Source organism: Symsagittifera roscoffensis, chromosome 8 (genome assembly GCF_963678635.1).
Source record: "Symsagittifera roscoffensis chromosome 8, txSymRosc1.1, whole genome shotgun sequence".
In the NCBI taxonomy this organism is placed as follows: Eukaryota; Metazoa; Xenacoelomorpha; order Acoela; family Convolutidae; genus Symsagittifera; species Symsagittifera roscoffensis.
This window is the reverse complement of record NC_087069.1, coordinates 17,273,803-17,289,807: the sequence shown is the minus strand read 5'-3', so window position 1 is coordinate 17,289,807 and position 16,005 is coordinate 17,273,803. Positions and strand designations below refer to the sequence as shown.

At 35.3% G+C, this 16,005-nt stretch overlaps 1 protein-coding gene across 1 annotated transcript; it reads left to right on the top strand.

Moving 5' to 3' along the window:
• The first annotated feature begins 1,059 nt into the window (after positions 1-1,059).
• Positions 1,060-9,635, top strand: LOC134852953 (uncharacterized). The gene is made up of 6 exons (XM_063868836.1): positions 1,060-1,327; positions 1,726-2,028; positions 4,607-4,803; positions 7,479-7,822; positions 8,448-8,677; positions 8,829-9,635. The coding sequence occupies exons 1-6, from the start codon at positions 1,087-1,089 to the stop codon at positions 9,548-9,550; spliced, it is 2,037 nt and encodes a 678-aa protein (XP_063724906.1). The 5' UTR covers positions 1,060-1,086; the 3' UTR covers positions 9,551-9,635.
• Positions 9,636-16,005: the final 6,370 nt, after the last annotated feature.

The window sequence follows — 16,005 nt, the reverse complement described above, 5'->3', positions numbered from 1 at the left end:
TCATTATAATTTATTTGGGGTCAATCAGAAAAAAGGGCGATTCGTTTATGAAAATATACTAAAATCGAAAATTTTGCCTCATTTTTGTTAACCCGTTCACCAGCGAGTTACCATTGAATTTCAAATGAAACGTACTATCTATTTTTATGTGGCAAAAAAGTAGAGCTTTAAGTTGAAAAGCGGAATAAATTTTATCGACCGAAGGCTTGATTTGCGAGGCGTTGTGCCACATTTTCCCAAAACTATCTTGATTTAATGTTTTGGAAGTTATTCGATCAATTTATTTAAATCTCAGAGAAAAAAGTTCGAACTACAGCATTGGTTTAATCTTCGATTGAGATGTCGACTTTTATAGTCATAAAATTCAAGTTTCTCAAAATGATCAATCAATCAGTCTTCTGGGTTACTTGAATCAATTTACCCATTCATCGAAGTTATCATATTATTCAAATAGTTAAAAAGATGTCATTTCTGACCGCCGAACACCCACGATTCGCAAATTTCACCCCCGAAGGTTATATAGACTCTTCGGTGCCGACACCCGATTCGGCTTCGAACGGGCAAATTTCACGCAGTCGGAATCCCTCGGCAGCCGGAAGTCGCTCTGGGTTTTACCCTCTGCAGCCGAACAGCAACCACTCTGGATCAAATGATCTGATGACTCACCAGGAATGTTCCAATTTCACTTTGAAGCTTTTAAACATAAATAACCCACAAATTTAAAATTATTACCTGAAGTCGGCAAGCACAAAATGTGCAAGAACCCTCAAAAATTGTGGGTTTTCGATAATGGGTTCTGTAACTGGTAATTTTCAGCTCAACTCAAAACAAAATACTAGTTTAAAAGTAGGTTTCAGATTTATAAATTTACAATATCAGCTAATCACTTAAAAAAGATGCTCAATCTGACAGTTTTTTATTCAAATTTTGAGTTTTTGCTGTTTCTTTCACTTGTTGTTTTGAGGTTTGTTCAAAGGTACCGATTTACTTTGCTTTATTATAAATCAAATATCATTATAACTATACTTCAAAAGCAAAATTGGAATATTGTATCAGGATTCACCGCGAACCGAGCCTTCCATCTTCATGGAAACCTCTTTTCGGGTAATGTCGCCTGAAAACGAAGTCGCGGCCGCCTCCTTGCGAACCCTTCAGGGCATTCGGGTCCCGAACGAAGTGTTGCCGAGTCAAAACTCGGAGTCCTGTAGCTCGTGTTACTCCCAGTCGAAGATGAACTACAATAATAACAATGTTTGTAATGTACATGTGGTTTCGGATAAAGTTTCGCCGTCACATTTGACAAGTGGTGCTCCTCAACATGAGAGAAGTTAGTAATTTTTTGTTTAAATTTTAGATTTTTTGAGAAGTTTTGCCAAGATTCTGTGTGGCACAAAACATTCCGATTCATCTGAAATACATGAACACATTTGAATTTTAAACCAACATGGCTTAAATTTTATCGTTTTATTTTGTAAGTCTTAAGGTTTTCTAGAATTGAGATCATTTTTTTCTTGAAACTCTAATTTTCTTCATTCAATTCAGAGCAGTTTTAGATCAGTCAGTCATTGTTTTTCCACCCTCTTTGAGATTCGAAGGTTTCCAAGAGTGGCGTCATGTTTTTCTTTGCCTCCCGTTGTTGAAATACTCGTTATTTTCCAGAGACTCTCGTTAAGAAACTTAAACTGAAAAATGTTTGGGAAATAACTGAGTCAGATTATATTTCAGGCTTCAAACCGGTCGAATTAATCGTCAGTGGACGATCTGCCCTCTCCCCCAACGCATTCTCAGCCCACAGTCGCATGGGGGGAGTGGGACCTCCGCACCAACACCACATCGAACAACCTCAACCTGTGTCGCATAGAGTGTTCACTACTCACCACGGAGATAGTTTTGGCCCGGGTGGGGGAATTGGAACGGGTGGGGGTGGTGAGTCACGAGATTCGCGTGGGAATGGGAGGAATCATCATCATTATAGAGGATTCGAGCAGGACTTGACGCCTCCCTTTCCGCATACAACCCAATTTACAGGTTCGCGTTTGGTGTGCAAAAGCGACCTGACGTCTGAAGATCTCCTTTTCTGTTTTTCCCTACTTTTTATATTCTCAAAAACTTTAATCCTGTTACGCTTTTTGAAATAAGTAAGTTTTTATCCTCTGGTTGCTCTGACCACTTAAGCGAAGGCGACGGGAAGGAACTATATTACCTAGTTTATGCTATACCCAAGAGGATCAAATTTCAACTGTGTTGTTATCTTACATCCCTTTTCGGCCGTGTTTTTGAATTCCAAAACAAAAATTTCTCTCAGTGTCGAGAAAAATTTGCCTGACTTCAGACTTATTTGCGCTTAATACACTCAGTAATGAGTAGGACAAATGATGGCTTCCAATCTACAATTATGCTGCTTTTTCAGCGTTGTTTTTGTCATAATAGCCTCAATTGCCTAATAGTATCTAATTGAACCTGATTACAAAACCCAGCGAAAAAATGTAAGCTAGAAAGTTTTTCGAACCCTAGTTGATAGCCAATGGTTATCTTGCAAGATGTATGTAAATCTTGTCAAGATCTTGCAAGATAATTGCAAATTCATGCAAGAAAACCATCATTCAAGTTAAACATAATTTTGTAAGATCGCAAAAAAAATCTTCTAGCTGAAACCAAAAAATTTATGATTCGTGGAATTGCTATAATAATTGCTATACCGTTTTTAAGTTTCATTGTACTTTTTTCCAGATTTTTGAAACTTGGCTATCGATTTCTCAAATCTTGTCGGGCTTGACAGATATCAAAAAACATTAAAGTAAATTGATACAATAAAGTCATACTTTAAGACTATCTAAATTTGAAAAAATATCAAAACTAGCAAGAAAACTACTTGTAGTTTCAACACCAGAACAATTTGAGTTAAACTTAGAATACAGTTGTTCTCATTCTGGAACTACCTAGCGCAAACCGGTGTACACTAAATCTATTGAGACTAGGAGATATAAGAGTAAGATTAAGATCAGAATTAGACTAAGAAGTTGCACGAATCTATCCGGCCGAAATTAAGATAGCGTGACGGGCAGACGGTGTACCTTATCTGAAATTACTCTATGAGTATAGTATTTAATACATAACTCACCTTGCAACTATATCATTAATTATAGTTGCGAGTACAAGGGGATTGTAATCGGGATCTAGATTTTTTTCCGTAAAAAATTTTGCTTGCAACTCCATAGGAAGTTGACTTTGCTTCATTAAGAAGCATTAATAAATCGTACAGCTGTCCACTTGATTCTTCTTTACACTGGCAAATATCAAAGGTTATCAAAACGGAACATAGACTTTTTGAAGCGGACAATTTGTGTAGCAGGATTAGTGAATCATTTTCGTTTTCAATGCACGTTGTGAAAATACTTATTTAAGTCGTGATGATAATTTCCGTTCTTTGTGTTAAATTACATGAAAAAATCAGAAAACGGAAATGGTGCTTAAAATGCGAAGGGCCTTCAATATCGAAATTGAAATTCAATTTTTTGACGTGCCAGCAGAATAAAAAATACAGATTTAATCAGTTCTCTCTAGTTTTTGAAGTGGTTAGTTTTATGAAAAAAAGTCAGAAAAACAATTTTTTTGAAATTTGGATAACTTAAACATTATTAGAAAGCTACTACCCTTAAGCAATTTTTAAAGAGCAATTTAAAGAGGCTCAGTATTTTTCTTCGAATTTTGAAAGCTTCAACAAAAGAGAGTTTTGGACTGTTCTATTGGTAACGCTAATATCGTACGCCTATGACTGAAATTTTTGCACATGTTTTCATAGTCACAATTGATTCTAATGTTTTTTTTTGTCCAAAAGATTAAATAAACTTATCATGTTCAATGAATTTCTAGAAATTTTGTCAGTTTCCAACACTGTTTTTGTTTTCTTCTTTGTCTTAGCTGATAACTGATTCAAAATTTTTTTTAACTGAAGAGATTTGAGCCTCCATCCACGTTCTTTTTGGAGGCAATTATTAATTCTCAATTGTCAGAAAGTTAAATTTCTGTTGAATTAGGTTACAACTAGCTGACTCAAAATCCATCATGTTTTTTGGCAATTCCTGGCTTTAAGTTGAGTAATTATAGCGCGGAGTAAATTGGCAGGGTCAATTGTAACGAGTAAAAAAAAAACAAAGTTCGTGGGCACCGTTGATGAAAATACACTAAAAGCATCGACTCGCAATTCTAACTTTTTAGTGAATAAGGCTGTAGTTTTTTTTCTGAAAAGCAAAAATTATCATTCTATTTTCCTAAAAAATTGAAAAGTTCATTGGAATTTTCATCGAAAGCTGAAGAAAAATGAATGGTTGACTCAAAATGGTTTCAATTAGGAGTTTTATTTTTTGTCTAAAATATCTAGATATACTTGATTTTGCACATCAAAATACATACCAGAATAGAAATTTCCAGCTCCATTTGTGAGTTAAGACTTCAATGAATCATTTTAATTTAAAACTTAATTTCAAATGCATTTCTAGTTCTGGGATAATTAGAAACAGTGAAAAAAGTCCAAAATCTCGTCAATTTAGGAAGTGAAATCATCCAAGAGTAAAATTACTAGCAAACGAGTTCATTACCATTTTAGGAGGCGGAGTTCGCAGTGTTAGTCCATGCTCCCCTCCTGAACAGATGAGTAATCACAGAAGTGGGGGTGGAGGTGAGGGTGGGGGTGGGTTCACTTCTGAAAAGAAACACCACATGTTGTCTCACTCTTCGATATCCTTACCTGCCCTCAAGCCCATTCAAGACTCAATCAACCCCCACGGAGGAAACGATCATCAGGTCAGTTCTAGAAGAAGTAGAACTTATAGTTGCAAAGTAGTAGAGATGCAATATAGTAGTAGTGTTTATTAATGATTGATTGATCGAGGTATCATTAGAACAACAACGAGCCTAACTGATAACCTCTTGATGTTGCTGGAACTACTGTTGGATTGTGTTACTAAATTTCTGCACTATATCAACCAGGGGCGGATTTAGGGAGATTGAGAGCGCGCGCCAAAAACACGTGGTTTTTTGGTCAACATTTTCCAAAAAATGGGTAAAATCTCCTTTTTTGGCCTGTTTTTCAAAAATTCAGTGCTATAGGAGAGCTCGGAACGTCAATTTGGTCGACCAAAAAAAAGGTCGCCAAAACTTTTGAAAATCCGCCCCCCTCCCCCTCGCGAAAAACTTAGATCCGCCCCTGTTATCAACTATATCTCCCATTTAATTTTGAAGGTGCGGTTGCAGCAAATTTGGATCCAGTTTTGTTTTTTCATCGAAAACGCGGCACCACACAGATACTCGTCACCTGGGTTCGAATTATGTACCATTTCAATGTCAGTCGTCAGTCAAAAATCTCAGTTGTGTTTCGAGTTGCTATATAGAAAGTGTGTGAAAAAAATCGCAATATTTTGCTTAATCCATCGAAAGAGGTAATATAAAGCAAAATTTTAATTAAATTGGGATTTTGATACAACGCTGATTTAAATTATCCGGACGAAGAACACATTAAACTTGAAACCAAACGACGAGAATAAATTTTTTAATACAAGTTTTAGAGTTTTATATTCTTCTTGACGCGTTCAGACAGTTCCGCCGAAGACATCATTACGAAACCAAACTGTGCATTTTGCCAATTGTAGGCGGATTCCAAAATAAGGACGCTCCCTTTGTTCTTCTTTTGTTCTTTCATTCTCTTTGATCATTCTGACAAAATTTTTACAAGTTTAAAGACTTGTGTCTGAAATCCAGGAACGAACAAACACAAAATTGTGTGCCTATCCAGTGCACAGTTTGGCCTTGTATTGATTTCAGCAAAAAGTATGCAAACAGTGTAGTCTTTGTTGGGATACATGAAAAGCTCGCTTTGATATAATTTTGTCAACAATTGATCCAGTTGTAGCGTAACTTTGATTGACTACAAAAAGAGATACTTTTTGGGCCCGGAATTTGCACCATAATTAGTTCGCGTTTTAATTTCAGCATGAAAGTATTAAGCGAGCAGTTTAGATAGACTCTTTTAGGACTGCAGGCGGTAGATTTCGAATTAGTGAAATGTTGTGCGCGCCTTTGCTTGAAGCACAAAAATCGTGAGCGTGCCTCACTCAAAAAAGGTTTATTTGGAAATTAGTTTAAATAGAAAAATCACTCCGAGCATATATATTCCCCCTTTTTTTAAAAGTCGGAATAAAAATTTTTTTCCGACCCTTTGGTAACATAGCTCACCCAGAATTTTTTTATGTTCCGAATTTTTCTCATTTCACAATCAAAAGGTAGGTTGTTTCTAACTGAACAGCCAAATAAGCCAATAGACTAATAGGTTGTTAGATAGGACTGAACGGGTTCCAGGTACTTCGGTTGATAGCTAGAAGTTTTTTGGTTTTAAAAAATTGTTGCATATTTTTATTCGATACCGGCTATTCTTGTTACACAGGTTCTCAAATAGTAATAACGGGTTTAGGAAATCAGACGACAAGCAAATTAGACGATCAGAAAATAACAGAATTCTGACGATGACATGTGTGCAAATTGTGGGAAATTTGTTTACAAGCTTAAAGAAGACTGCTCGTATATCAGGGCAAAGCCCTGAAAGTTCCGACTGCCCCTTAATCCAAATCGATTAGTTTTTGGGAAAAGAAAATATTGAAAAACTATGAAGTGTGGACAATATCAAAGATTAAGTTTGAAAGTTTGAGTCATACGAAAATAACATGACTAACTAAACTAGCTAGCCTCTATTCGAAATTGGATAGTTCGCCATGCATAAATAATTTGCGTTACGCTTTCAAAATTATAGATGAAATATACTAAATTTGCATAAATTAGTCCAGAGCATGCCCAAATTGGTAATTTTCGAAGTCCGTAAACTTTGCAAAAATGATCGGAAGTAAAAAATTTTTTTTGAATTTCATTTCAGGAAGTCAATCTCTTCAACGGAGCTTAAAAATACTTTGTTAAAAAATATGATTTCGATCGCCGAAAATTGACTGAAAAAATCACACCAAGTAGAATTATTTTTTTATTCGAAAGCCGAAACAATTAACTTTTGGTTGAGTAAGTACTAGTTGTCCAACCACAAATCAGGTTGTTAATGTTACACATATGATTAGGTTTTTCAAAAAAAATTTTGTTTACGATTGATTGTTTCATAATGAACTTAGAATAAAACTTTTGATCAGTTCTGTGATCATATATTCTTCTTTTTTTTTGTCTCACTTCATTCAAAACAAAAGATTTGTTTGCCCAAGTCTTATCGTCTAAATTCACAAAGAGTTATTGTCTGAATTATGTTTTGTTTTACGGTCGTCTGATTTGCTTGCTGTCTAATTTCCTAGGCCCCAGTAGTAACGACTTTTTTTTACTTTTGCGAGTTAAAAGTCTTTTATAATTTATTCGGAGATGGAGGAGTCTTGGCGTTATGAACCGATAATGCGGATAAAACTACTTACTATGTTTTTTGTTGTCGCTGACAGCATCTTGCCCCACCCGATTCAATCAGCCTCGCCAGTCACAGACGCAGTCGTGCCGAGACAGATCAAAGTGCCGACATGCCACTCGGAGGCGCCGACAACAACTACATGAACAACCCTATCATGGCCTACCCAATGGACAGTACCCAGAACCCACACCAGAACAGACTCTCGATTAGTCATGAGAACAATGAAGGGGGCTCTGTTGGGAAGTTGAAACCGGGGGAGAGTTTCACTGAACCCCAGCCAATCTACACTTGGGGCTTCCAGTTGTGGGAGTGTTTCAGTGACACCAAGTGGTGTTTGATCACGGGCTTCTTCCCATGTGTGACTGAGTTCCTTCTTAGGTAAGAGGCTTGAACAGTTCTGCTTCAGTTTAAGACACTTTAAGGTACGGAATTCATTGTAGGTGTTCAATAGGTTTGCAGACTTCGATATAGTGTTTCACACATGTCAATTTCAAATTTTGGATATGATTCATTTAATGGCAGATAATTTTTGGCATTTGTTAAAGTAAAAATCACAAATAAATACGTTATAAATTGTATTTCAATTGATTTTTGTAAAATACACGTAATCACGTATAGATTTTGAGCGGATTTTCTAAAAAAAAATCAAAATTTCCGTCGACTTTTGTCCGCTCTCTTCAAAAATGAGCCTATTTCATCAAAAAAGCTCGCTGTTTGAGACAACTTGCCAAAAAGTACAGTTCACGGAAAAAGTTTGGACGACTTAGCCATAAAAATTGCATTCCTTAACAATGGTAGATGTTATTGGTTCCCCGGGTGCTCTTAGAGTCTGTTTAGGGTTTGCTATCGTGTTTTTTTAATAGTAAATTCCATCTTGTTTCTAGAATAATCTTGTGCTCTTGAGGGAGGGGGGTGTATATATGTTATTATATTAAATGCATTCAGATTAGTATAAAATGTAGTAAATTATTCATTCACTGAACCCTTTATTTTGTTGTTACAGCCAGACGTTTGGCCTACAGCGTCTGGGAGTCTCCTTTGTCGTCTCCTCCCTCTCCATCCTCTCCCTCCTCCTTCTCCAATTCACCCTCCTCACTCCCAACACAGACACACTGCACATCGGAGTAAACGACGCCTTCATATGCAACCTCCTCCTCTACTTCCTACTCATGTTCCGAGTGTTTCTCGCCTTCAAACTGAGGAACAGAATCCGAAATGAGTACCGGATATCAGGTTACAAAATCATCAGATTTTTTTTTGGTTTTTAATGCTATATATGCTACTGTCACTATGCTTCTGTAACTGCAAAAAATATATCAAATGGTTGTACTGGAAAAAAAACTTTAAATCCAGAGCAAATTTCCGATTGTTTGATTTTGTTCAGGTAGCCGATTGGGCGACTGTTGTGTTATCTGCGTATGTCCCTACTGCGCATTATGCCAAATGAAACAGCACCACGACTACTACGACGCATCCGACTCCGAAGACAATGACGATGACGACGACCAGAACTCCTCGACTGCCGGGGCACCCAATGTTACCCTGTCTCCTCTAAACGTCGCCTCAAACCACCCCAAATTACACCATAACCACAACTCACGACCCAGTTTGCACGGCATTGCAGTGCACAATCATCAGTGCTCGCACGGTGCTAGCGTGAACAGTGCGAATCATAACTCAAGCTTGCACTATAAATCACGCATGACGAGAGAAGTGCGAGGCTTCAAACAAAGTCCAATCAGCCAGTTGGGGAAATTTCTAGATTATTCTGGTAACATCGGTCGCAACGATTATGGAAATAACAGCAATGACAACAATAATAGTTGCTGCAGTTCAGGTAGATGTACTCAAACTATTCAACCAACTTGTAGATTACATCACGTGACTGAACAACCCTGCTGTTTGGGTTCTGACGTGGTAGCCATGAATCATCAATGCAATAACTCATTTTCGACCAATCACAATCAAGCTCACCACTCTCATATATGTGGCCAGCCTAGCCAATCAGGTCGAGGCAACGTTTGGTTGGTCAATCCCGACAGCCAATCACATCAGACTATTTTGAGCGATGGAACGAGAGTGAACACAAATATGCACAGATATTAAACTTAATTTCAGTACTAAACTGTTTTTTCAAGTTTTAATTCATTTTGTTTCGGAAAATATGTAAACATTTTGCGGTTCGTTTAAATTTTGTAAGCAGATGGTGTTAAATTCTTTACTTGCCACTTGTTTTTATCAGAAACTCTTTTGGTCTTTTACTTATTCGGCTTTAATTTTTGTAGCATTCATCCTCTGAAGGTAAAAACGGCGAAGGTTTTTACATGCAAAAAAAAATTTTGGTCAGGAAACTGCTAAGTAGAAAAAAGTTGGATTTTTCAGCTTTTTTCATTCAACAACGCACCCCTGGCTTGATTTGTATTCCCAACAAACAAAAACACAAAAAACACAAATAAATGATTGTTCGACAAAAAAACACTAACGATTCGGCTAATTTTGATTTGCTTATAGAGGAAAACGGAATGCATTGGAATGATTAATATTCTTATTGTCCAATTTCAGCTGATCAAGCATACAAGATTGGTTCCAAGAGTTTGAAACCTCGATCGTGGGCTGAATAAATAATAAGACCTGAAATAAATGCAGCTACAAGGAAAAAAATTCAACCAAATTTACGTGAAATATTTTTAAAAAATCCATAAACAAGTGAGCGATATAAAGGATTTTTTTACGCATATTTTACTCGATTGACAGGCTGAGCATACGACTTGTTTAAACAAAAAAAAACAAATACTTTTTTTTGACGAAAAAAATGGTCTGATTATTTTCGTTTCAAAATTTCTTGTTGTTGAAAATATGCAATTTGGTTCCACGGGTACCATCCTCAAAAGCTACAAAATTTTATATGAAAACATTACGAGGCCCAAATTGCGCTGGATAGGCTCAAAATTTGATGTGTATAGGTTTCTGGAGTCCAAACAGAAGTCTTCAAGCCTGTTAAGATTTTGTGGGAACGATCAAAGAAAAGAAAAGAACAAAAAAAAAACGAAAAATGTGTTCTTGCTGCGGACTCCGCTTACAATTAACAAAATATACAGTCTTTCCTAGCAATGAAAATGACTCTTTTTTACTAGTTTTCTAATAGTATATTATGCTAAGCAAAATTTGATTTTAAAGTTTTTATGAGAAAAGATTGCCTGTTTCTGTGCTATTTTGGTTACAACAATTCAATTAACTTGGAAGAAAATAGGGAAAAAAATTTAAAAAACCATTCCATAAAATTGCTTTTGTCCTAAGTGTTTCTTTTTTTCGCAAATTTTTCGTTTTTTTTGTAGTCAAGTGCAATTGAATTAGGTTCGAAGCTGCAAAAATGAGAGGTAAAATCAGAAAATTAAAGTTATTTTTGCAGTGGAATCAAATAGAGAATCACTCAAATTTGAACTCAACCTCCGTAAAAATTTAGTTGAAATTGCTCCAAAAAACAAGCGTAATAATTCAATTAACCTAAAATATATTCAACCGCTCAATTATCTCGTTGATACAAATAACTTGATTCATAAACTATAATGCGATACAAATCCTTTCAAAAACCGTTCCTTACAGCAATGGCGCAAATTTATAGGTGCTCAGAAAGAACTTTTCGAAGGCATTGGCAATCAAAACGATTTTGCTCCCGCAACTTTCGCACGTAAAGGAAAAAAGTGGAAGCTCAATCAACCACGTGCAACGCACCACGTTGATGTTTAGGAGCGGTTCGTGAGAAGTTTTCAGCGAGAACTAAAAGATATACTAGACAACAGGATAGTTACCAAGGAGGTTTTAGGAACTACACGTTTTCTGGTTGAGCAGTCATTGAAAGCGAGACTAATAAAAGCTTTTGGTTTTAACCCACGCAATAAAAAAGCGTTGAACCCAAACCAGTTTTCGCTTTGGGGTCGCTAAATTTTGAATTAACTTTCATAGCTAAAATGAAAGTCAGAACTTGGTTACGAAAATACTTACCTTTCCTGAAAAAGTAGCAGAACACTAAGGACATCACTTTGATTGAATTGTTGTCAAATTTGCTTGAATTGTTGAATCCGAGAATTCGCAATAACCACTCGCACGTTTAGTCAAACTAAGGCCAATATGAATGCGCGCGATCAGCAGAAAAAAACCATCGCGAGCAAATTGACCAGTCCGATTGTAAATAATTTTTTCCATTCTTCAATCTTTAGCGGAATATACTGCCACGCAAATTTAAAAAAAGATAAAAAGACATGCATGAGCGTACATTTTGTTGGACCAAAAGTAAAATCACAAATTATTTAGCTGAGCGAACGCGTCGAGATCCAAAAGGCCATATTCAATCATTCATAATGGAACCTACTTGGTTGTCAGGCTGAGCATAAGCGTTCTTGATTTAAAAAAATATGGAAAATGTGAGCGACGTACTTTAAAATCAGTTTAGGAAAACGATTGTTGACTCGATTGAAAAGAATATAGCGTTCAATGGATCATAACTCATCGGTTTGATATTGTTGTTTCCCATTTATTTTAAAGTAGTGTTTGTTTGTATTTTTTCTCAAGTAAACTGTTAAATAGGGCTCAAAAACAGTTGTTTCGATCACGTCACGAGGTGAGAACGGATCATATCCGACTTTTTTGTTGCGATTACCGGAAGCTCGAAAAACCGGTCAATTTTTTCTGTGTTCTCACACAAAACCTCTTACGGCGTAATTTTCTTCGATAATAAGGGTAAGCACCTTTTTTCTGTCATAAAGCAATAGTCCAAAAAACCTTTCTTAAAAATTTACGCCGGTCACACAATTACCATTTATGAAAAGAAATTTTGATTTAAAACTTTTGATTGTTAAAATGAAAGTGATCTCGTTGATAAAAAAAACGTGATCTCGTTGAAACGAATAACTTTCAAAAACCGTAATATACAGCAATGGCGCAATTTTTTTGAGTGCTTAGAAAAAACTTTTTGCTTGCACTGACAATTGAAACGATTTTGCTCCCGCAATTTTTGCGCGCAAAAGGAAGAAAGTGGAGGCTCAATCAACAAAGCGCAATGTACCACGTTGATGCTTAAGAGCGATTGGTGAGAAGTTTCTAGCGAGTACTATGAGATATACTAGGCAACAGGATACTTTTCTGGTTGAGCAGTCATTAAAACCGAGACTAATCACAGCTATTAGTTCTAATCCACGCAATTAAAAAGCGCTGAACCTGAACCAGTTTTCGCTAAATTTTTAAATAACTTCTATAGTTGAACTGAAAGTCAGAACTCGGTTACGAAAATACATAACTTTCCTGAGAAAGTAGCAGAACAATAAGGACATCACTTTGAAACCCGTCAAATTTGCTTGAATTGTTGAATCCGAGGATCCGCAAAAACCACTCGCACGTTTAGTCAAACTATGGCGAAAATGAAAACGCGCGATTCGCAAAAAAAACCGTCGCGAGCGAATTGACCAGTCCGATTGTAAATAAAATTTTCCGTTCTTCAATATTTAACGGAATATATTGCCACGCAAAGTTAAATAGTGATAAAAAGACATGCATTAGCGGGCATTTTTTTGGACCAAATTTAAAATACACAAAAAGTATTTAGCTGAGCGAATGCGTCGAGGTCCAAAAAGCCATGTTCAATCATTCATAATGGAACCTACTTGATTGTCAGGCTTAGCATAAGCATTTTTGATAAAAATTTTGAAAATATTAGCGTCCTACCTTAAAATCAATTTAGGAAAACGATTGCTGACTCGATTGAAGAGAAAGGAGTTCAATGGATCATAACTCACCGGTTTGATATTGTTGTTTCCCATTAAGTTTGAAGGGGAGTGTTTTTTTCATTTTTTTTTCAAGTGAATTGTTAAATAGGGCTCAAAAACAGCTGTTTCGATCACGTCACGAGGTGAGAACGGATTAATCCGAGTTTTTTCTGATAACTGGAAGCTCGAAAAACCAGTCAATTTTTTGTGTTCTCACACAAAATCTATTACGGAGTAATATTCTTCGATAAAAAAAGGTAAACACCTTAGTTCCTGTGATACAACAATAGTCCAAAAAAGTTCCGTTCTCAGGATTTATGTTAGAGTTATGCTATTCGGGCACACGATTACCATTTATGAAAGGAAATTTTGACTTAAAAATATTCAAAAAGTTATTTGAATCAAAATTATACGTTATTATATTTATTTTGCTTTAACTACTTTAGTCAATTTATTCTCTGCAAATTGTTAAGCAACCGGATACCGATTTAAAAAGCCTGAGATATTCCATTTTTTTGGCCCACTATGTAATCGGATTTTTGCTCTACGAAATCAATTTTAAAATAATGATACTACTAATTTTCATCTTGTTAGTATGGATCAAGTAGCAGAAGAAAATAGCAAAAACCTTGTTTGTAGTTAAATTATCATAAACCGCTTTGAAGGCCAAGTTTAGTACCATTTGCTAGTTATTGTGAGCTTCTTTTTCAGCTACATCAGCATTTCAAATCTGATATACTCCTAACAAATTCAAATGTTTTTTTAACATAATTCAGCCTACATGTCAAGTTCAAATCTGATGTTTTTTTTAAAAAATTTAGATGTTTTTTCAGTTTAAATTAACCCGAAGATTAAAGAAAACTTACTTTTTAATTTAGGTTTATAAATCAACAAATGTGATCATGTCAAGTCAGGCTGGTTTCTAAACAATATCAAAATAAAGTTTAGGGTAACCAAAAAAGTTATAAAAATAGAAATGTTGTTACATTACGAGAGCAAACTGTGCACTATATAGGCGCTTAAATTTCTGTTTGTATGTTCCTGGATTCCAGACGCAAGCCTTTAAACATGTTAAAAATGTGTCAGAACGATCAAATGAAACAAAAGAACAAAAAAAGAACATAGGGAGCGTCCTTGTTGCGAAAATTGCTTACAACTTACAAAATGCACTGTTTGGCCTCAAAATGTAATAACATTTTTGCTAACGGGTGCTTGCTCATGTAAATATACCAATAATTTATTAGACTCTGTTTTATAATTTGACCATTTTTTATCATTCCAAAGTTTTTACTTACAGTTTTCTAATTCTCGACACTTTCTTGGCATATTCTTGACACATTCTGGCAATCAAAATTCTGATGAGTAGTTTCCATAAACTTCTCCTGTATTCGATTTTTTGCTTTTTTGTAGATCAATATTTTCGTGTTTTGTATGATTTTTGATCCGACCATTGAAAACAGAGAAACTGTGTATTCGGGTGTGTTTTAGTTTTTTTCTTTTTATTTTCCAGGCAAAATCAGCAACCACAAATAATCAGCAGACAGGGTTGAGTGATATGTCATATTAAAGCTCTTTCAGTTAAAACATTTCCAAAAATTTTTCCTGGTGTCGAGAAAAACCGGTTTGAAATTTTTGATTTTTTTTTCGTCTTATTTCGAGCGAGTGAGCAGTCTTATATTAGCTTATTTATGCCTAATTTAGGCCTTGAAACTTTCCTTTAGTTATGTTAGCTTTTGGAGTTTTTAACTTCATCTTAGGAATCAAAAGCTTCAAAAATTTTGGGAGAATTTTTGAAAAGTTGTTCAAAAAAAATTTGATTTTTTTGATTTTCTTGTTATTTGTCTTGCATATTTTACATGACTGACAAAAATGACTAAACTCTACTTTTTTGCTCGGACTTTTTCATTACACCTAGCCAAAAACGACACTAGTTTGAAAAATAATTTGTTGTAATTATTTAAGACTGGTCGGAACATTCTGTGCTACTTTCACAGTAACCGGTTATCCTTGTTTTTTTTTGCTTTTTGTTTTCCACGCAAAATCAGGTTACAAATAATGATTGGACTGGTTTGATTGATGTATCATATTAAAGTTCTTTCAGTCGTGATTCGAACTACATTTAAAAGTTCATTTTTCTCTAAAAAGTTTGTCCAATTTGCCTATATTACTATGACTGTCTAATATGCCTAACTTATAATTTTACGTCACATCCTTTTATCACACCAAGCAGAAAAAACTACACTAATTTGAATTAAAAAAATTTCTAATCCTTAGTTCTCTAAAGACTCTTGTCGGAACATTCTGAGCTACTCGCTCAGTAACCGGCTATCCTTGTTTTTTTTCTTGTTTTCAATTGTCAAAGGATTTGTATTTTCAAAGAATTTAAGGTTTTTTGAGAAAATCGGGACACGAACTATCCTTTATGCAATGGCTTAAAGAAAAAAATAAATGTTCTGTAATTGAAATTTCGTCGATGTTTTTCTCTTCCATTTCCGAACAACGACTTTTTTTAATAAAACTTTGTCATGGTTTTTCACTAGATTAGCAACTGAAACAACAATTTAATAAGTATTCGAATTCAAATTTTGAGCTTTTTCTGAAAAGTTTCTGTTTTTTTTCTAGAGTTAATTAATTGTGCAAAATCTTCGCAGTCGGCATTCTTTGTTTTGATTTATTCATTCCCACTTTTTTCCGCAGAAGGCCTGAAGCAAGCTTTAATTAAAAGACTAAACTACTGTGCTTGGAAAAACATCAAATCAACTACATTATTAGGTAAAATGATAGCTTTCTGCATTATTGAGT